The sequence below is a fragment of the Rhinichthys klamathensis genome, unplaced genomic scaffold, assembly GCF_029890125.1.
Source record: "Rhinichthys klamathensis goyatoka isolate OS25496 unplaced genomic scaffold, OSU_Roscu_1.1 h1tg000814l_1, whole genome shotgun sequence".
Classification (NCBI taxonomy): domain Eukaryota; kingdom Metazoa; phylum Chordata; class Actinopteri; order Cypriniformes; family Leuciscidae; genus Rhinichthys; species Rhinichthys klamathensis.
In genome coordinates this window covers 176363-198636 of record NW_026607201.1, presented here as the reverse complement: position 1 = coordinate 198636, position 22274 = coordinate 176363, and the positions used below count along the sequence as shown (strand labels likewise).

Genomic DNA, 22274 nt, shown 5'->3' with positions numbered 1-22274 from the left:
TGGCATATAAATCTTAATTATTTTAACATAAAAATTAGTTTAAATAATGTATTGGACTGTTTTAGTGCCTTCCTACACAACTGAATACAGTTCATTTGTACTTAATTGTAATTGAGATAGTAGTGAAGGAATCATGGAATACTGAGTGAATTTGATCTTTTTTTTATTATTATTAGCTACTTACTACCTCCAGGCATATTAATAAAGAGTACACACACTATAGCTAAAGTTCAACTTGCTCAGTTAGCTTGGTTCTGGTTCTCAAAACCCCCAACACCTTCATGGATGAGACATGCAGATAACTACTGTAGTTCGAAGATTATTTAACCTTCATTGAATTTTATATAATCAATTAACTCTTCAACTTTCTATATTAGTTGTCAAAATAAAGAATCTAATCCGTTCTATCATACCTAAATTAAAAAGGGGGGAAAACATCTCTTTTAAATCTCTATGTCCAAGAATGTGAACAAGGCGGAAGTAAACAGCACATAAATACCAGAATGTAAAATTAGTTATTTTATGTATTTAAAAATGATATTTTTTTGTTTTGCCTTTACAAATTAACGCAAAATTACCGCCTATCTTCTAGTAGCTTACAAATGCACAGTGCTCACATTTATTTGAACATTAAAAAAAATCACATAGCCTGTCAGTTTGTGCCTTAAATTGTGATTTCACATGGCAGAATATTTTAGTCGAGACATATGTGACGCATATATAACAAATACATGCATGCATGCAGTTTTGACACAGATTTGATCGCCTTTTTGATTATTTCATGAGTTAGCTAATTGACGACAGAATTACTGCTACAGCACGCCACATTGCGCGTGATGTGCAAGTACAGTACAACGGCTGTCAGGACAGGAAAGTTAGTTTTACTGACATTTGTTGACCTTACAACATCTCATCTTACCACAGTTACTGATTCAGGACAACGCGCTTTTCTCCGCATCTGACAGAAGTGTCACAAGCTTTCACACAGATCTTTCATAATAAAAGTAGAGAGAGAATTACGTTGTTGTTTCTTTGACTGGACATATGCGACTCACTCAAAACGGTCTCGCAACCCACCAGTTGAGAAACATCGAATCTATATTTACTATGCTCCGATCACTGCTCAAGCTCATTCGGTACCCGTACATCTCCGCACTCGTTTGACTTGCGCCTGGCGCTGAGGTGAAGTTGGAGTGCGCGTCTGAAAAGTCTCACGTTTTTTGTGGTCTTAAAGCGACGGTTCTGTGTTTTAAAAACAAAATTCTTGTAAAAATTAGAGCGAGACAGAAACAGCAGTTGTGAGAGGGGTGGCCAAAGGGGTGGCCAAGCTTAAGCCAAGGGTGGCCATGGCCACCCCTGGCCACCCCCTGGCTCCGCCACTGTGAAGTGGGCGATTTGTGACAGGGGCTGACTTGGTTGTTTTAGTTTCATATTTAAAGTATTATTTCATTAAAAAACGAATTTTTATATTTCAGTATTCAAAATATTTTTAAAACATAATATAATATGTTTTCATAATTTATCATAATATCATAATTTTATTCATGCAATTGCAATTGCAGTGTACATACATCTAAATACTGCTTCAGATGCCGCATCTGTGCTAATTATAATTGCAAACAGATTCTTTAATATTGATTTCATTTGGTTGGTAACAGCTTATAGTTTATTTAATAATTTATTAATCTTATTATTCTAATAGAATTTAATGATTAAATGTAAGAATTTGACAAAAGATAATGCATACATCTAATAGGTTTATTATAAAACATATATATGTGGAAAAATAAATATTTTCAATCCTCATTCTGAGCCTTTGTAAAAAATGATCCGTTTTACCCCATGGGCATAAATGACACCCAAAATAAAACGTTGTTGCTCGTAAGTTATTCTGAATACACATAACCAACATATATTTAGAAAGCCAACACTTTACACAGAGTTTACAGTTAAAGACTCAGAATTACTGTTATTAATATGGAGATATATAAGCTCAAACATAAAAACAAAATAAAATATAAGAATATTTTTTTAATGTATAAAAATACATGCGTGTCTGTGTTGTAGAAACTTAGAAACACGAAAATGAAGCCACAAGTCTGCTCATGCTTCATTTCAAATCTGAGGATGTCATCTCTAGAACTATAAATTTGATGAAACATTTTCTAATACCATGTCATGTGAGTTTTCAGAAAAGGCTGATAAGATGCTAATAACATATTTTATTGCCCTGTAAACACGCAATTGCAGTCCATTGTCTAATGTCTGATGTGAATTGCCCCATTCATGTTTTTATTGTTCTCACTCGACAAACCTTTCACACCTCTGTCATGAAGGATACCTAATCTTCATTATTCTTTATCATTATTCTTTTATTTGTATTCAGCCATTATTAACCTTTACCATGGCATTACATTGCTTGCCCATCTACTTTGATCCCACTGTACATTAATCCACATTTTATCTGAATTCTTTCTAGAAAGCAAAAAAAAAAGGATTCTTTGGACCGTATGTGAATTCATTTAGCAAATTAGTTTATGGAATAGAATAGCTCCTGGCGCAACATGTGCACTTAAGCTACAATTAGCATCAAGCTACATAACACAATTTAAAAGATTAATATTATAATTTAATTCAAAACTCACTTTTAACCTAGCCTGGCTAACGTCAGACCCAAGTCTCTCTGGGAACCACATGTTCATTTTCTCGTATTTGAGGCGTGGTTTACGAATGCCCAGAGCCGTTTATTGGGTGCTAAGAATGTCTATCACATGCGCCTGTACATAGCTCTTAGCCAATCGTTTCAATTATACCAGATGACGTATGTAGAGCGACAGAAATTAGATGAGGAAGAAGACGATGGGTCAGAGATTTATGTGTACACGTGTATCTAATGGCCGTTTCACACCGCATGCGTGAGCGGCGCGTATTTTTTTCGCCGTGCATGTTAATCAATGAGTGCATTCACACCGGGAGCAGGAGGAGCGCGTGAGCGTCGAGCAGGAGCGGCGCGTGAGCAGCAGTGAAGCGCGGGTTTCGGCGTCGAATCTGTTTTTGCTGCACTGCTCACGCTCAATTAAAGTGAAAACACACTTTTGATGGACAAAAATAAATATGATTTCACACAAAAAGTGCCCAAAATGCACAGAATAAGCATGTCTTGTGAGTTTTAACAAGAACTTATAGGCAAATAAAAGAAAATAAAGACTCAAAAATATTTATAGAAGATTTAGGCTACCCGGTAAAAACTTGTTTTTAATTATTCAGTTTGGGTGAAAGTTGTGTATTATATAAAAAAAAAAACTAAAGTAAACTAGCCAGAAAATATTATATATAAACGTTCTTTTAGTTTATGTAACACACAGACAGCTACATAGGCTAGCACAACCCAAATCAAACCCTAGTGTGTGGTTTATTTGTGTGTTTTGTTTTTTATCCGCGGAGTTGCAGTCTTGTAAACATATCGAAAGTATGACTGAAACTAATAGATTGGAGCCATTTTCTGGGTTGTTTTTTTGTTTAACATTTATATGCGAATGTTGTACACCTCCCCATTACAAACTTTCAAGACTATCAATGTTATAAATGACCAACTTCTTAATACAAATGTATAGTTGTCTTTGTAAAGAATTGCTCGCTTATTATGTAGCTTTGGAGCCGCTGCTGTGACACTGTACAAACGCTTCCAGTGTGAATACTCTCGCGCGTCTGCAGTTGCAGAGACGATGTAAGTTAGTTACGCTGACGCGCTGCTCAAGTGCCGCTCACGCTTGCGGTGTGAAACAGCCGTAAGGCTGCATCGAAAGGTAACTTTGCGTCTGCTGCCATGTTGAAATGAAATGATAAAATCGCGCTGCGGCAAGGCAGTATGGGGAAACCCAGGCTATTTTTAACCACCATCAAATGTTTGTATTAAATTCCAATCGCGATCTAATGTGGATTTTAGTCATATAATGTTGTTGAAATGTTATGTATAGCCTTTTATACGTAGCTAATCGTGACACCTGCTTAGCATTTATTATGTAAACAGCCTTTATTGATATGAAAATACACCAAATCGCATGAAAATAATACACAAACCATATACTATCGCAATGTTGCGTTTATTAGCTTCTTGTTTAACGCGTTGAAATGTTTCTTTGGGTTTGTTTTTCACGGAGCTCAGAACGAGGACAGTGATGCAGAACAGCGCAGAGCCGGATTATCCATAAGGGCACTTGGGCCAGTGCCCAGGGGCACCAACCATTCACAACCACTAGGGGGGCACCACATGACACAAGCTTTAAAAATATTTTTCGTAAATTGTTATATTATTAATTCTCGAAAGACCATACATAACTAGTTTATGAACACTAATTTAACAATAATAATAATAATAAATTATAAATAAATAAAGATTACATGACCATTATCACTCCCCCTCCCCAATCTGTCAGAGTTGAGTTGGTCCACAACAAGTACGCGCAAATGTGTCATTTTTTTAACGGCTACAGACCTCCCCAATCTGTCAGAGTTGAGTTGGTCCACAACAAGTATGCGCAAATGTGTCATTTTTTTAACGGCTACAGAAAATGAATCTAAATTAAAAATGGACTGACGTCAATTGAGTGGTTTTGCAAAAAGAAAGTTAAAGAAAGACAAGGACGCTAGACGTTTAGCTACAATTCAAAATGTTCCAGGGATCGAAAGTTTTTTTTTGTGAGAACATCACAGGAATTGCGATCACTAGCAGCGCTGAGTCTGACGAAGCCGGAGCGAACTGTGGAGACTGGAACAAAGAAATGGACTTCGGGGATGTAGTTGACACCTTTGCTTGCGCAAAAATCAAGGAAAAAGCAGTTCTGCTAAACATAATACATGAAAACGTTTTACCAGATTTAGTGCTACACTTATTGTCTCTTATTTGTTCCCCACTAAATAATGTTGTTGTTTTTTTTCCACTAAATGTTCAGATTTTATACAATTATTGTGCACTTGTGATTTTTCTAGACTAAATATTACTGCTGAGTTACCCACTAATCTAGTTTATAATAGAATTTAATTTTTGTCATAGGTTATATGATCATTTTTTTGATTTGTTGTTTTTCTTTATACTGTAGATTGTGTTTAACACAAAATAGTGATTATCAGTTCAACACACATAGTTATAGAAATTCTACTTGATTAAAAAAAAAAACTGCGCTGGTATCGGTATCGGTCAACAGAATTTTTGGTATCGGATCGGTTCAGAAAAAATGGTATCGGGACATCCCTAATATTTTCTGGTAGGCTATATCTACCAGGAGCTCTGTTGACATAGGCTTAGCTAACGTTAGCTACAGCTTGATGAATTGAGTTGAACACAGCAGGAGAGAACGCAACATTAGCCAGCTAGCTAAAGCTCTGGTGGAAAATGATTAGCTAACGCTACGGAGGCCATAATATTTTTGACTCATGGCTGAAGTTAAGTTTCTCCAACTCTCCCCAGGTTGGCAAAAAAATGCATCTCAAAATGCATCAGATTGATGCTTTAAAATATGGAATATTTAAAATTTTCTTACGGGGGGGGGGGGCATGCCCCCGGACCCCCCTAGAGGGGTAATAACCTTCTCACCTTTTTCACCCCTGACCCGTTTTCATGCCTGTAAAGGTAAGAAACCTGATAGATTTATCATAATTTTTGGGGCAAACGTGAATTGACGCTGTCAATTAATTGATGTACATTTTAAATTGAGATATTTGAATATAGGGGGCCTTTTGTGGAATAGTGCCCAGGGGCACCACACTGTCTTAATACGGCCCTGGAACAGCGTCATCCAGAAGGGCAGGAATTATGGTCACGTAAGATGATTGACAGCTCTAGGCCGAATGAGCGCTCGATGTGTCAGGATTCTGTCCTCTATGTTTATTCTAGTCCTGAGGCAGGATCATGACAGACAAATGTGCGAACACATGGTCTGTTGTTTGGGCTGCGTGTTTGCATTGTCTTTTGTCTTTACCACGCCCTCTTGTTATCCTCGTTCAGTCATTATTGTTTCATCAGTGTCACCTGTGCCCTTGTGATATCTCCCTTATAATCTTCTTGTGGTTGTTATTCGGTGCTTGTTCGTTTTGTATCCTGTCTGTGAGTAATCCAGTCTAGTGTATTGTTAAGTCAAGTTTATTGTCAGAATTGCTGTATGGTCATTGTCAAGTTCGGCGTCTAGTCTTGTCAGTGTTTATTTTGCCTTGTCAATGTTCATTTGCCCCCTTGTGGGTTTTTGTTTTCTGTTTATCAAATAAACTGTGTTTATAGAATACTGTCTGCCCTTGGGTTCGTATCTTGGCACGATGAGACACGATGAGTCATAACTTACGTAAAACCCCAGAACAGGAGAGACAGAGCACACTCTGTATGCTCTTTCAGCTCTTCAGGTTGCAAAATTAATTGTAAAATGAATAGAAATTATTTTCTGTATGACGAAATATTTTGCAAACATGAGAATAAATAAATATTACTCAGAATATGCACACTTTTGGACTAAGAGCCTTAACGGACGCTGTCTTGTGCATCTATAGGCTCGTTTCCACCGAGTGGTACAGTGCAGTACAGTATTTACAGTACGCAATTATTTCCCTTTCGATTGTCGATGTTTTCCCTTTCGAAGTTGTGAATGCTACCAAGATACCGAAAAGTACCATACCATTTTTTTGGAGAGGGGGTTCAGCGAAAAATCGGCAGCTGGCAGCCGACCGTACTGCCAATAAAACCGGACATCAGCTGCTGATACGAACCGGAAGTCGGAGGTGGATACCGCTTTTAGCCAGGCAAACAAGTTATTATATCAATTTATAAAAAAAATTTTGTACTTATTAAAATAAAATACTTCTATTAGTAATTATTTTATATTATTTGATTAAAAAGGTTTATCAAATATAAATCAAGTAACGAAGATCATAGACATCTATCTGTCTGTCTGTTATTCGCATATCTCTCGAACCGTTAGTCCGATGGATTTCAAACTTGACAGGTGTCTTGCTACGGGCACGAGTAAGTGCAGTGGCAAATTTGATCGTTGTTTGGATTAGAAATGCTAAATATATCGGTGAAAGAAGCACACATTCAAGATGTTTAGATGATGTTTAGAAGGTTGTGGTTTAAAAATAAACATTCTGACGTACTCTGTCAGCTAAACTTTTTACTTCTGAATATTATATTTTATTCACGGCCATCATTTGTAGTAGCCTATTCACAAACTGTTTGCTCAAGCGTAGCGTTCACTGTTTAGGCTGCTCCCTGAAATCGTGTAGTTCAATTTTCCATATTTATTGTCATTATGTCAGTATCTGTATTTGCTTTCTACCATGCACAAACAAAAATGTCACTTAACTTTTGCGGTGTAATTGTAACAATGAGCACTCAAACACACCAAACCAACAATTACTAAAAACACACACAAAAACTGATTTTGCACGAGCACTTTGCACTAGTAATACAAAAAAACAAACATTAAGCTACACTTTAAATTATGAATTTGTACGTGTATAAATATAATGTATGATTGAGTGTACATGTTTGTTAAATAACAAATTATATACATATAGAAAGAAATGCCTATGTGATCATATTGTATATTATTAAATATACATAAACATTCTTTAAACTTAAATAATGAAAGTCCTGTCTAAAAGAAAAAAAAGAACATTGTCTCATCAATGACCTTTATTTAAAATCATATTTTGATATCATTTAAGTTCAGTTTTACATTTGCAGTAGCCTACTTAAATACATTCTTGTCTTTGTGTAATAAAGCAGCTGTAACTTTTGAAACAGGCTTGGTATTTGTTGTTCTGAAATCAGAATGATCGACAACAATCCTGAACTAGATTTTAGACAAACTTTAAGTTGGCTTGAAAAAGCCTAGCCAGAAAGTTTGAAAAAGTTTTAAAATGTTCTAGCATGGTTTAACATGCTTTACTATGTTTCTAGTATGTTTACTATGTCTTTAGTATGTCGTTTGACTTCCAGTTACATGTGATTGGTTGCTGCTACGTTGGACAATACTGATTGGCTGCTACAAAGTGACAGGTCCCTCCTAATTTGGCAGGGCTTCCAGCTGTCAACGGCAGCTACTTCCTGCTGCCAGCTGCCGATTTTTTTGCTGAGCCCCTACTGTTTTTTTTGGGACCCTTCCATTGGGGTACCTAGCACAGTAGTGTGGTACCTGGTGGAGCTAGACTCACAGCAGAACGTTGATTGGTTGACAGAGAATCGTCACTTGCAGTTGGAAAACAATACCATTGCAACACAATGTTTTTTGTCTTGCGACAAACAGCTACATGCCGAGAAGCATGAACAAGATCTGCTGTATGTCCTCCATTGTTGTTTACTGTATGGCTTTCTTCTTTGCGCGAGAATGACGTCGATTGCTACTTTCCGGCACACTTTTGGCAGTGGAAATCAGCTGGATCAGGGTTTACCGTCCTGAATCATACTGTAATGTACTGTACTGTACTGTACTGTACTGTACTGTACTGTGGTCAAATACTGAAGCTGGCGTCTTAAATCTTTCTAATGATACTAAGTTTGTTTCAATCAAGTTAGAGTGTGATGTTTTAAAGTCTTTTAAAGCACAGTGTGTGCTCTCTGACTCCCTCTAACGCTGAGGGAGGTGTTAGCAGGAAGTGATGCAACGTCTCAAAGGAAATAAGGTGTGAGTGGATTGTGGGTGGTGGAGCTGTCAGGGTGATGCATGATAGTATGAGATTACTCAAGCACTCATTCATCATTTACACGCCTGCCTGTCATTGTGTTGCTGTCTTGTGCTGTAACAGATTGACTGTACCTTCATAAATTGCTTGAACGCCTCTTTTAGCGACTGTCTAATTGCAGTATGACTTCATAATTTGGAAATTGTATTGATAAAGCAGATCATGCTTTTATGCATATATTTCATTGCTGTGTAATGTATTGAGCTAATTGGAATAACACAATGGTGACAGGGTTTTCTTAGAGGTTTTGCAGTTTATGGGTCATCCCTTTGTGGTGACGACACTTTTGAGTCGGAGCCCTAGAGACCTTTTTGAATGAAGCACTGAAGCAAATAAATGGAGAACTTGGACATATGACGGCTTACATTCCCCTCTATTCTCTGTCATTAAAGGGAAGTCATTAGAGAGATAAAACAATGTTTGAGATTGATTTATCTGTAGAAAATTCTTCAGCATCTGGTTTCAACAAACTAATTAATTTAAGAAAACCTATAGTGATAATTCATTTAAGATTACAAGGGTTTTCTTACAGTAGTTTTAAGGGTTTCTTGCAAGCATTTCCAGAGCCGTAAAATAAAACATTCATAATCAGTCTGGGGTGCGTTTCCCAAAAGCATTGTTAGGCAACTATGTTCCCAAGGTCCATCATTATCAGCATAGTTCAACGAGTCAGTGTTTCCTGAAACCGTAGTTCCAATGAACATTCGCAAACAGCTTTGAAGTTGTGTAGTTGGAATGACAGCTCTCGAGCTGTGGTTAGAAGCATATTTTGCATGACATGTGGACTCAATAAATCCTGATGTTGAGACAAATAAGATAGCTGACATTCAGTACAATGATTTTTGATTTTGACAAGACATAAAGCGGTGATATCTGAGTTGTTCACTTACTTTTAATTAGTCTTCCCATTAATGGCATCATTGCTTCATTCAGGCCGATTCGAGAAGGCACACAAAATCAAGAGGCGTGATTTATCGCACAAATAATCATATGCAATCATAAACAATCACATCATAGCGCGATAGAGGCATTGCCTCCTCACACATGACTTTCCGACATTTATTCTCAATTACCCCCACCGAACCTTACACTTTTTAATGTTTTGTAATGTTTGCATTGTTTTATTTTTGAAATATCGATTATTTTCTCATCAAGTTTTTTGAGGAGACACTGCCTCCCTTGCCTCCCCAGAGGAAACACCCCTGATTAGATTTAGTCATTGATATTCATGGAGATGCTGAATGAAATATTTCCATTACTACATAACTAAATTTCTTGTTTTAGGAAACTTCATATAATCAAACCAAAACATAAAATTAATAAAATTCTACAAATGTGTCTAGAGAGGACCACATACAGTTCTCCCCTATTAACCTATCAATCAATCATTACACGTTTTTATCTGATTACATGCGATTGGAAAAACTTGCACAAGACTTCACAGAATATATCTGGTTTGCCTGTCATCAACATGCAGTAACAGATCATACAAATACAGATTCTCGAGTAAAACCACTAAACACATCTGCAGTGAGGTAAAATTTGAAACTATATTTGGTATATTTGCTTAATCAACAGACATGATATATATGATCTTTGTAGTAAAAAAAATAAAAAATAAAATAAAAATAAAAAGATACCATCTCAAAATAGTTTGAGACACACAGAAATACAGTAACTGGTGTAAACATGCAAGAGTGTGACCAAATGGTTTCAGGCATTCCCTTAGAATCTTTATTTATAATTTGAATCTGTAAATCAGCCATTTTTTGTTGTTTTGTTCTTTGTTTCATTCTTGATCAGTGATCTGTTTGTATGTCCTTTATTTGTGTGAAATCAGTATGTGCAACTGCGCTTTACAAATTTACCACTAGAAGTCAGTGTTGTGTTATATTTTGCCACTTGGGTTGCCGTAACAGTTATGGTTGAGGCATAAAAGTTAGAAACATTTCATTGAAAAAAACAAACAAACAATATGTATATATATATATATATATATATATATATATATATATGTTTTAAGTTGACAAAGATAAGTACAAAAAATAAATTAAACTATTTTCTTTCCCACAAACATTTTCGCACAAGCATTGTGCACACATTTAATTTACATTTATGTATTTGGTAAATGTTTTTATCCAAAGTGACTTACATTGCATTTAGTTTTATCAGTTCAAAGCACACTTTCTCAAGCATAAAACAGACATTTTAAGGATGTTTTAAGGATATTGTCATTTTGAAATGTTTTTAATCTGTAAACGATTCCCTCTCATCATGTATAAAATAATGGTTTTGTAAAAAAAAGCTAAATATATTTTGAGTTACTTGCAAGGTGGTAATTTTGAATGAATGTAAAATTATTGCCATAAGGTATGAGGGAGATTTGTAGCAGGTAACCATCATTGCTTTTTTAGGCTGGGGGATGTAATTTTGTATAACAGTATTTTTTGGGGGCATTTCAACAATCTTTAACATATGAGATACAGTTGTAATCAAAATTATTCAACCCTCATTGCAAATCAGGTTTATTGGCAAAATGTACAGACTTCCAGCTGTTTGCAATGAACAAATCAAACAAAAGTAATTGAAATAGCTCACCACAACAAATATTTTAAGTGGTTTCCCCAAAATTTAACTTTTAATGACTTCTGCAGTCTCAAAATTATTCACCCCCTGAATAGAATCCTTCACAACAGCACACATAAAACAGGTGTTGTCTCAAGCAACACCTGATGCAACTAATCAAAGGGCTTCATTAGTTGCACCAGTTGTGCTTGAGCGTAATGTATATGAACTGGCTAGGCTTGTTGAGTGTCACATTTGACTGCATGTTAGAAATATGACTTCAAATGAGTGGTCCAAAAACTTAATAGAAGATATCATCACCCTTCACAAACAAGGAACAGGATACAAAAAGATTGCGAAGGCACTAAATGCTCCTAGAGACACTGTTGTAAGCATAGCTCGCAAGTTCAAAGTTAAAGGAACAATGGTTACACTACCTAGATGGTGCAGAAAAAGGAAGCTATCAATGGCTGCAACCAGATTTCTGAGAAGGCAGGTTCAGAAAAACCCTTGAGGGGTAAAAGACCTACAGCAAGACATGGTGGCACAGTTAGGTGCAAGCTGAACTGTTAAGAGAAGTTAAGGCTCTTAACTTCTCTTAACATTACTCCAAGACCTACACCACTACTGACCCAAAAGCACAAGGAAAGTCAGCTCCAATTTGCATAAAATCATTTAAATAAGCCACAGAAGTTTTGGGATTCTGTTCTGTGGAGCGAATGAAACAAAACTGGAACTTTTCAGCCCTATGGATCAGTGGTATGTCTGGAAGAAAGAAGAATGAATCATATGCTGAAAAGAACACTTTGCCTACAGTTAAGCATGGTGGTGGCTCGGTGATGCTCTGGGGCTGCTTTGCATCCTCTGGCACTGGAAACCTGCAGCGTGTTGAAGGCAAGATGGATTCATTTTTGCATATCAGGAAATCCTAGGAGAAAACATCGTGTCGTCAGTGAGGAAGCTAAAGCTTGGGCGTCATTGGACCTTCCAACAGGACAATGATCCCAAGCATACCTCAAATTCCACTAAGGCTTGGTTCCAGAAGAAGTCCTGGAATATTCTACAGTGGCCATCACAGTCACCTGACTTGAACCCCATAGAAAATCTCTGGTTGGATTTGAAGAAGGCCATTGCAGCACGCATATAATAATATTACTGTCTAGAGGCCATTGCTCATGAGGGATGGGGTAAGATTCCTCAGAAACGCTGCCAGAAGCTGGTGTCTGGTTACATCTCGTTTGCAGCAGGTCATAACAACACAAGGATGTTCTACTAAGTACTAAAGAGGTTTGCCATTAAGGGGTTCATTAATTTTAAGACTGCAGAAGTCATTAAAAGTTGCATTTTCAGTTGAATTTGGGGAAACATTTTGAAACATTTGTTGTGTTGAGCTATTTCAATTACTTTTGTCTGATTTGTTCATTGCAAACATCTGAACGTCTATCAATTTTGCCAATAAACCTGATTTGCAATGGGGGTTGAATAATTTTGATTACAACTGTATGTTGAATATTGTCAATATATTTGTGAAAAATATGTATGCATTTCCTCTAAGCCATCATCCCACCCACCTACTAAAATTTAGATTCAGATTCATAACTTTTAAATGGGACCTATTATGCAAAATTCACTTTTAGATTGTCTCTGAACATAATTATGTGTGTACACATCCATCCTATTGTGGTAAAAATTCATCCACTCCATTTGTTATTTTAAGTCTGAAACAGTCGCTGCGTACTGTCTAAGTAGGTACTACATTTGAATTTACTTTGCGACCATTAAAAAAGTACTATATAGTTGGGAGTACTATATATATTCTATATAGTATGAATATGGGTAGTATGAATGAAATTCGGATGTACTGTACTACAGCCACCACTGTTGTTACTGTCATGTGACCTACCAGCTCAGTTGCATCGTTTCACTGCCATTCACAAATCCCCTCCAGTGGCCTCATGGGATAGTAGAGTGTCCATCGAAAGTGTCCATCGAATTATCCGGTTACTTTTCTCCTACTGTTTTTCGAATACTATGTAATCGGACATACTACTCTTTTGACATGCTGTTTTTCACATACTTTATAGTAGGGCAGTATTTGATTTTGCCTGCAGGGAATCAGACAGTTTGAACTGATTCATATGATAAACAATTAATATATCATCCAGATTTAGTCATCATTTGTCATCCTTGTGTCAAAAGAAAGTGTTGCTTTGTTGTTGAGTTTGATGTTAGTATAGAGCATGTTGTGCTGTTAGACGTGTGCTTTGCTGCGTGACAGATTAAAGACATGTAAAGCGAACATTAGAATGTTAAACATGGAAAATCTCACAGGCTGATGATCCAGTGGCGCTAATGTTGCGTTTGCTTGACAAGACGCAGACAGACCCTCATCTGCTGAAGCCCCCGTCAGGCAGCAAGAGCTGATCAGTGAGGTGAAACCTGCTGTCAACGGCGCTGATGGGTTTGAGTGACACTGCAAACGTTTGGCCAGACTGTGCAGTTCCCTCGCTTTTCCTCTTCATCTGACATTACCAATCTTCCGCTTTCTCTCTCTCTCTTCCTCAGACACCTTGTCTATCTGCCCATCTGTGGTTTGTGAAGAAGCCTCGACCTCTTTCCTTATAGATATCCGGTCTACAACCAACCTTCACCCCGTCCCCTGCCTCATGATCTAAGTGGACAGATGATATTCCCACCTCCTAAAACTGTTGTCACAAAGACAGCGAAGAGGAAGTAGATTGGTGCCAAACTGTGCCTCAAAAGTCTCTGAGGCAGCGAGAGATCAGCTGTTGGAGATATGCCCTCACCCCCCAATGATGGAGGTAAGTTTGATACAATTACAACTGTGACCCCAAAATCTCACCCAGAATACCAGAGCATACTATGCCCCAAAGTAAAGTACTTTACTTTGAAGGAGCTTTAAAACTCCTTCAAGCTAAAATTTCAAGCTTTGAAAAGTACGTTTAAAAGCTTGACATTTGAAGGTTTTTAGTTTGAAGGAGTTTTAAAGCTTGAAGTTTAAAGGTTTTGAAGGCCATACGGTCTAACAGAAAAAAAGATAAAGTTACTCTGGATGGTTGTTAGTTAGAGTGTTGCTATGCAGATGCTAGTACATATTATCGCATTGCTAGCATGTTTCAGATAGATACTAGGGCTAAGATGCACTTTGGGCTTGTCTGAATCCACTTTTGCTAGTTTATCGACGGGAAAAATGGTCTGCGCACCGAGCGTACCTGGCACATGGTCTAAAAGGGTTGTCCCTATTCTCTTAATGAGTAATGGGTGTGTTTTGGGTGTAACATGCAATAAACCATCAGTCTTATGCAGTCTCATCTCCCATTCCCTTTAAAAGCCAGTCACGCTCGCGCCATGGCGGATTCGCTACTTACATGGCGGAATTTGCAAGCGGGAAAACTGAACGCTTTTCTAGCGAGGAAACAGATCTGAGCAGACCATCTACCCGACAAAGTGTACGTGCATTGTGGACCCGTTAGTAATGTGTGCCTATAGGCGGGTCCACAATGCACATACACTTTGTCCAGTCTATTTCAGTTGCCTCAAAATAGCAACGTGCCAACAATGCGCCTGAACACACTTCGTTTTCAGACCAGTATGCCCATGGGCGCACAAATGGGCGCAAATGCATCGCTATTTAAACAACGTGGCACAAGATATATAAATGATAACTGCGTCGGGCTGAAACTAGCAAAAAACACTTGCGTCGCGCCTGGCGCCGCATTGCGCCAAGTGAATGATAGGGCCCAAAGAGACAGATTTTAAATAGTCTTGGCATTCCGTCAATGTAGGTCTATGAGATTTTTTAATCCTCTTTTTCAGGAAAACCGTAAGTTAATCAGTTAGAAAAGATAATAACAAAATGAGTCAGATCAGCCTCAAGGTCTGTGCCGAGTTTGGTAGTTGTAGCTTTAAAGCTCTAGGAGGAATCACAGTCAGAAATTTTAGAAGAATACGTTTAAATGGAATATCAGTATGTTGGCTTTCTCAAGCCAACATAAAAACCTTAGTGAACTGTCAGTCACTAAATGTTCTTCATGTTCCACAGACGATCAAAGAACGTCCCCCATGAACATACCACCGGCATTATCCAATCAGAATGGAGTAAAAAGGAAGGTCCACACCAAGAAGAAGAAGAAGGGTTTCATCACAGCCAACGTTGCTGGAACAAAATATGAGATTGGTAGGAAAAACGATTTGTTCATTATGTCAAACTTGTTGATGAAAGGGGACATTCACACAAAGCGTTTTTGTATTTAAAAATGCGAGATGCAGGTCAGTGGAACTAAAAAAAAATGGAAAACTTCAAAATATTTGCTTCAAATATTTATTAAACAGGAATATGGTAAATGGACTGCATTTATATAGCGCTTTCACAGACCCAATGGCCACCAAAGCGCTTTACATTTTTGCCTCACATTCACCCATTCACTCACTCATACACCGACGGCGGTGTCAGCCATACAAGGCGCATTTATTTATGAAACACAATAATAGATCTATTCCTCATTGAATTTGTAAAATATGTTAGTAATTGTTTTCATTACTACTATTTGAGGAGTATTGAAACCATGTATTTTTACGTAACTGTATCTGCCAAAAGCATACATGTTAATAAAAGTTGAATTTTTAAGGAGATTATCATAGAGTTTACTCTTTACAAAGAACAAAGTAGTTTTTCTATTACTTACTATTAACTACTATTTCTTACTATTAATTCAGACTACTAAATTAAGTATTTAGATCTGTATTAAATCCAGTTAAAACAAAGCTTAAAAAACTTGCTATACCTGTTTAAAACAATCATTGCATTCAATTTCAGTTTCAATTTCAGTCATTTGGCTATAACTATGGTAATTTGCGTTACAAAGTTTGTGCATCAGAGTTACTTTAATGTGAAAAAAGTTTACTGAAGTGTATGGTTGGCTAGATACTTAAAAAATTTGACCACACTATGTATATTTTAACTTACAAGTATAATTCTTTACAGTAAATCTCTCAACTAACAGTCATACAATTACTTAACAGGCATGTCAAGATTTCTAGCTGATCTCAGTATAAGCCACACCGATTTGGTTTTATCCAGTAATGCTGATGTTTATGGAAAAACAACATCACGATTCTAATAATTTGGAAAGATAATGAAATGCAGACAAAACATTCTTAAAGCACTTGGGTTGATGCAAAAGCATAAGTCATGCATATTCATTATTAAAGTTTGATGAAAATAAAATGAAATTAGTTTTTATTTGAAGTTGAGAACAAGATTTCTGTGGATGAATTCTACTAATGAAGTCAGTTGTTTGTGCCCATTGAAAAAGAAAGATGATCTAGTCAATGCATATCAAAGGAATCTAATTTGATTTATTTGCAGTTCGTATCGTCATTGAGGAGATGACCTTTCATAAAGCCAGGGATGAGGATGAAATGGCCAATCTCATCTGGAACGACTCTGCCGTGCAACATGAGAAAATCGCTGAGCTCAGGAACTACCAGGTACTCTGATTTTCCTTTCGGTTCAAAGAATGAAAAAAAAAAGTTAAAAACAAACATGCTGTTAAGGTTTCCTCTTATTTTCCCTGGATTAAGAGATGTGACCTTTACCATGGCTTATACTCATTTTCCCATCATCCTTCACAGGCATTTGCAGTTTAATCAACAGGAGTCATCTAATGTACTGTATATAACCTTTATGGCTAAAGTACTATACAGTAGTAAAGCATCAATTGAGGTCACCTGAGGTCAGCAAATTTGTCAGGAACAGATTTGAACCAAAGTCCGTTTTAGGGCAAGTCAGTTCATTGAGCAGCCATTGAACTGTGGCTGCGTTAGAAAGATAAGCAATTGTTCAACTTGTTCCCTTGCTGCAGGCTTCCTCAGGCTTCCTACCTCCGCCTGCAGAAGAAGATTTTTTTTGCATTTGAATGCAGCCTGTGTTTCAAGAATATGTCAAACCAGAAATAAAATCTGGCAACATAAACTTAGCTTAAATCAGGCCAAAAAAAATGATAAATTCAGGCTGTCCATCTTATGCGCATATATGTTGTAGAGTAAACAAAAAGCTGACAATACTACTATCTGTTACGGCGTAGCAATACAAAGCGCACGATGAAGACGAAGGAGATAACAATAACAGTCTTTATCATAATCCACAAGGTAAACTCAGGAGAAATGTTGGAGAAAACACAACCACATCTTACAGTATATCAACAAGACTGGACAAAGAACCAAACAAAATGGAGTATATATACACAGACTAAATGAGATAATGAATTGAATGACAAGTGAACAGAATCATAATCACAGGAACAAACAGTTACACACTAGGAAATTAGAGATCGGCGGCTGACTTGAAGCAGTGCATGCCAGTTAGAAATTGTGTCCGACTTGAGACTTGCGACTGTGACGTATGGCAAGATGCGAGATCAGCCGGCTGGTTCATTCTGCGCAGCTTCTCCAGAGCGGCTGCACAAGCTCTGATGATGACACAGCTGTTCCATGATTGGCCGAATCCACCGCATGACAACGATCACGTGTGTTTCGTGTTTATTCGAACACCTTCACTTCCACTAATGGTCACAAATTTGCATTTTTATAACAGTAAAAGCTCTTTTCATGTAGTCGCAATGTTATTCTGTGTCATGTTTATCAAAATAAAACTGAAAAAACGTAGAACCCACTTCATTGGTATTTAAATAGTATATACAGTATGTATAGTATAATAGTATTATGTTGAACTTCATTCTTGTACAAACAGACGCTGTATTTAGCAGTACATAAAGTATTAAATGGAAACGTATCTGAAACGTCTGTGTAATTGACAAATGTTGCATTTATTTCACTCCAGCTATGGTAAAGTATGCAAACACAGTGTGAGCTGTCACTACGAGATGCAGAAAGTGTCCGACTTCACGTCTCCGTTTTCAGCTCCTCCCCGCCTACACATGGCAACTCCTGCCGATCGGTTACATACAGCCGCAGCCGATGTCCAACACACCTAATGTCACACAGGCAAACCAGAACAAAGAACAATGAAAACTAAATCAAAACAGAGCACACACGTTACACCTATCCAAAGGCTACTAGTTGTCCACTTGTTCTCATTATACATTTTTGTCCAATCTGTATAGCTATAAAAAAAAGCATCGCAGCCTGGCAGAGAGTTATAGGATTGGGTCTCTGTTTATGTGGTCAGTACTTCTACTAGCATCAGATTCAAAGCTGTCAGAGGTCAAAGCAGTTTGACGTTAACATTTTGATAAGCTAAAAGCACAATCTCTAATATGTGTTTTTATGCATATCACACAAACATAATGGGTAATCTGTTTTAAATGACACTGAATATTTTTACTAATCCATTTCAGAAGTGAAACAAATAGTCATTCTCTCAAATCGTCCACCATTTTTTATTTAGTTTCTCTAGAGCTTAGATTGCATTCTGGAATTGTCTTCTCTGTAAAGGATATACGCTTTCTGTCTCAAGATTGTGCAAAAATAAGGTATCTTAGGAGGCATCTTAATTAAAACAACCTTAAAGGATTGCATCACCCAAATTATTATTATTTTTTCATAATTTACTCCCCCTCATTAACCCACTGGAGTTACACATTTGGTTACATATCAGAACCAATTGCATTTACTTGGAAAAGAGCAGCTTCTAAATTTCTCCTTTTGTTTTCTGGAGAAGGAAAGTAATAGGGAATGTTTTATGTTTTCTTGAAACAAATTACTTTTACACCCAATTCATATGGCATAAACGGTCTGTATGAAACAATAGTGTATTGTGTTAGTGGGAAAAAATCAACTCTGCATGTCGGTCTAATATTATATACACAATATAAATAATTGGCTTTGATGCTTTGATCCATGAAACACTTTTCATACAGTTGTGTTCTGTGTTATTTTCTTTTTTGGGAAAAGCATGTTGTGCTTTCATACTTACTAAAAGGTTTGTTCTTTAGTCCCCCCGCCCTGCTTTCCTGTGATTGGCTTAGCTGCCAATCTACAGGTCATATGAGTCAAATTAATGGCCTTGTTCAGCCTCATTTGCTCAAATACAGAAAAACTCACCAGCCCCCATCCCTTCCTCTTTGCATTCAAAGCAATTCATTCATCTGTCAGTACCTACAACTACATGGGCTCTGATGCAGAACCAATTACCTTGGCCCTTAGAGTCAAAATTGATCGTCTTTTTTAGTTTTAAATTAAAAACAATGTGGGGAACTAAATAGGGGTTAAGAAAGGTCTGACAACCACCTTTTGTTTTGAGTCTGTAATTGGACATAAATGTCAAAATATTATAGTCTCAGTTCAAGACTTGGGCTCTAATGTTGTGTTTTCCCTCTAAGAGGTGAATAACCGAGTGCCCTCTAACAGTGTGATTATTTTCCTCAGAGGATAAACCATTTCCCGGGAATGGGTGAGATCTGTCGGAAAGACTGCTTGGCAAGGAACATGGCCAAGTGAGTTGAAAACATGATACCATATCAGATCCATGACTGATTACATCTGCCTTCCAGCCAAGGAACATTGACTTTACTCTTCGTTTTTATTCATTTTAATACCCTCTTCTTTTCCTTAGAATGATTAAAAGTCAGCCTCAGGAATATAGCTTCATCCCCAAAACCTGGATCTTCCCAGCCGAGTACACACAGTTCCAGAACTATGTAAAGGAGTTGAAAAGAAAACGCAAGCAGAAAACATTTATCGTTAAGCCTGCAAATGGAGCCATGGGCCATGGGTAAGTTACAACAGACTGGAAGTTTTGGATCTTGTTGAGTATTAAAAAAAAAAAATACACTACCGTTCAAAAGTTTGGGGTCAGTGAGAATTTTATTTTTATTTTTTGGAGGAAAGAAATCAAAACTTTTATTTATCAAGGAATAATTAATTTGATCGAAAGTGACAGTAAAGACATTTATAATGTTACAAAAGTCTTTTGAACTTCCTATTCATCAAAGAATCCTAAAAAAACAACAAAAAAAACTGTACAACTGACAGACCAACAACTGTTTCAACATTGATAATAATAATAAATGTTTCTTGAGCATCAAATCCTCATATTATACTGATTTGTGAAGGATCATTTGACACTGAAGACACTGACACTGGTGATGCTGAAAATTCAGCTTTGATCACAGGAATAAATTACACTTTACTATATATTCACACAGAAAACAGCTGATTTACACTGGAATAATATTTAATACTATAACTGATTTTTGTTGTATTTTTAATCAAATAAGCGCAGCCATGGTTAGCAGAAGAGAATTCTTTTAAAAGTATTTAAAATCGTACCGACCCCAAACTTTTGAACGGTAGTGTATATATATATATATATATATATATATATATATATATATATATATATATATATATATATAGAGAGAGAGAGAGAGAGAGAGAGATTATTTGTCATTTTCCTTATGAACAGCATATTGCTACAAAAGTGGCAAACATTTTTCAGTAACATTTTGTTCAACCTAGCATTCTCCGAGAAGCTTAACATGCAGTAGAACAGTTTGTAGGATACCCTAATCAACATAGCCTACTTTATTGGCTCTGGAACAGTATCCTGATTAATTTGTCATTGTTAAATAAACCTAGCTGCATGAAGTTCCGACCATATGAATATTTGAATCAGATTTGAGCTTTCGTTGTGTTGAAATATTTGAACTTTTGTGGTCATGTGACCGCCCAGCTGGTTGTGTGCATGGGATGAGAATTTCCAATATTTTTCTATTAAAATGTTTTTCTGTAAACTAAAAAAAAAAAAAAAAAAAAAAAAAATATATATATATATTTTTATTTATTTAAAAAGCAGAGGGTAATGGTTGGTTTATGTCCAATTTGAAAGTTCAGTGCAGCTGCCATTAGGGGTGAAATGTGACAATCGTCTGACATTATGAAAACACAGATGGAAGTTAAGAGTAATCCTGAATAGCTGGGCTAGGATTGTGATGGGCTGATAGGAGTGTCGCTCCATGTTTTACTTATATTGGCCAAAGGAGAACTGCCACCCCCCACCCCCCGACTGAGCCTAGTTTCTCCCAAGGTTTTTTTTATCCATTTCTGTCGCCGATGGAGTTTTGGTTCCTTGCCTCTGTTGCCTTTTGGCTTTCTTAGGGTACGTTTACACGACAACGATATGCTTAAAACGGAGAAGTTTTTCCTTTGAGTTTTCCGCGTACAGACGACACCATTGTCAAAAAGATCCCCATTCACACAAATACGCGAAAACGACTAAAAAGGCTGTAGTCTGCTGATGGCGATGAATCACTATAGACTGAACATGTAATACGCATGTGTATGTGGTCATCATTTTCAGAGATTTGCGTTTTTGTTGTTTACACGGAGACCGTTTTCAAAAGTTTGCGTTTTCAGCCAACCAAAACGCCATTGCCGTGTAAACTAACAGCCAAAACGCATAAAAAGTTTTATGCTTTTAGTTGAAAACAGTGTTGTGTAAACAGCCCTTTAGTTAAGGGGACACTTAATTTTCAGCAGTATTATTGATTTGAATACTGAGGCTATTGAAATGAGATCTGGATGATGACATCACTGTTTTCTACAGAGCTGCTTTACAGCTGAATTGGACTCATTTTATTTTTTATGATCTTTACACAGTTATTGAACAAAACTGAATCAACACTGAACTGACCTCAGCTGACCAATGACACTATTTTCTTTTTAGAGCTGCTTTACAGTTGAATTGAACTCTGTTTGCATCATTGAACTATTATTTTCCTGTTTATCCCTTTAAAGCTGCTTTGAAACAATCTCTGTTGCATAAAGTGCTATATGAATAAAAGTGACTTGACTTGGCTTATATTGTGCCACCACAAGCATTAATTCGAATGGCAAACTTGAAACTGAACTCTAACCCTAATAATACACCTAACCCCAGTCCTTTATTATAATGCTGAAACCTCATAGCGATGCTTAAAGTGTACAGCAGCAGATGG

At 36.9% G+C, this 22274-nt stretch overlaps 1 protein-coding gene across 2 annotated transcripts in view; it reads left to right on the top strand.

Moving 5' to 3' along the window:
* The window catches only part of ttll7 (tubulin tyrosine ligase-like family, member 7), a 148001-nt gene that overhangs the window by 27413 nt on the left and 98314 nt on the right, over positions 1-22274 (top strand). For both annotated transcript variants that reach the window (XM_056243582.1, XM_056243581.1), the window contains exons 2-6: positions 13861-14117; positions 15359-15493; positions 16685-16806; positions 19705-19772; positions 19892-20050. In XM_056243582.1, coding sequence (XP_056099557.1) covers positions 14093-14117; positions 15359-15493; positions 16685-16806; positions 19705-19772; positions 19892-20050 — 509 coding nt within the window. In that variant the 5' untranslated portion in view covers positions 13861-14092. The remainder of the gene's footprint in view (positions 1-13860; positions 14118-15358; positions 15494-16684; positions 16807-19704; positions 19773-19891; positions 20051-22274) is intronic.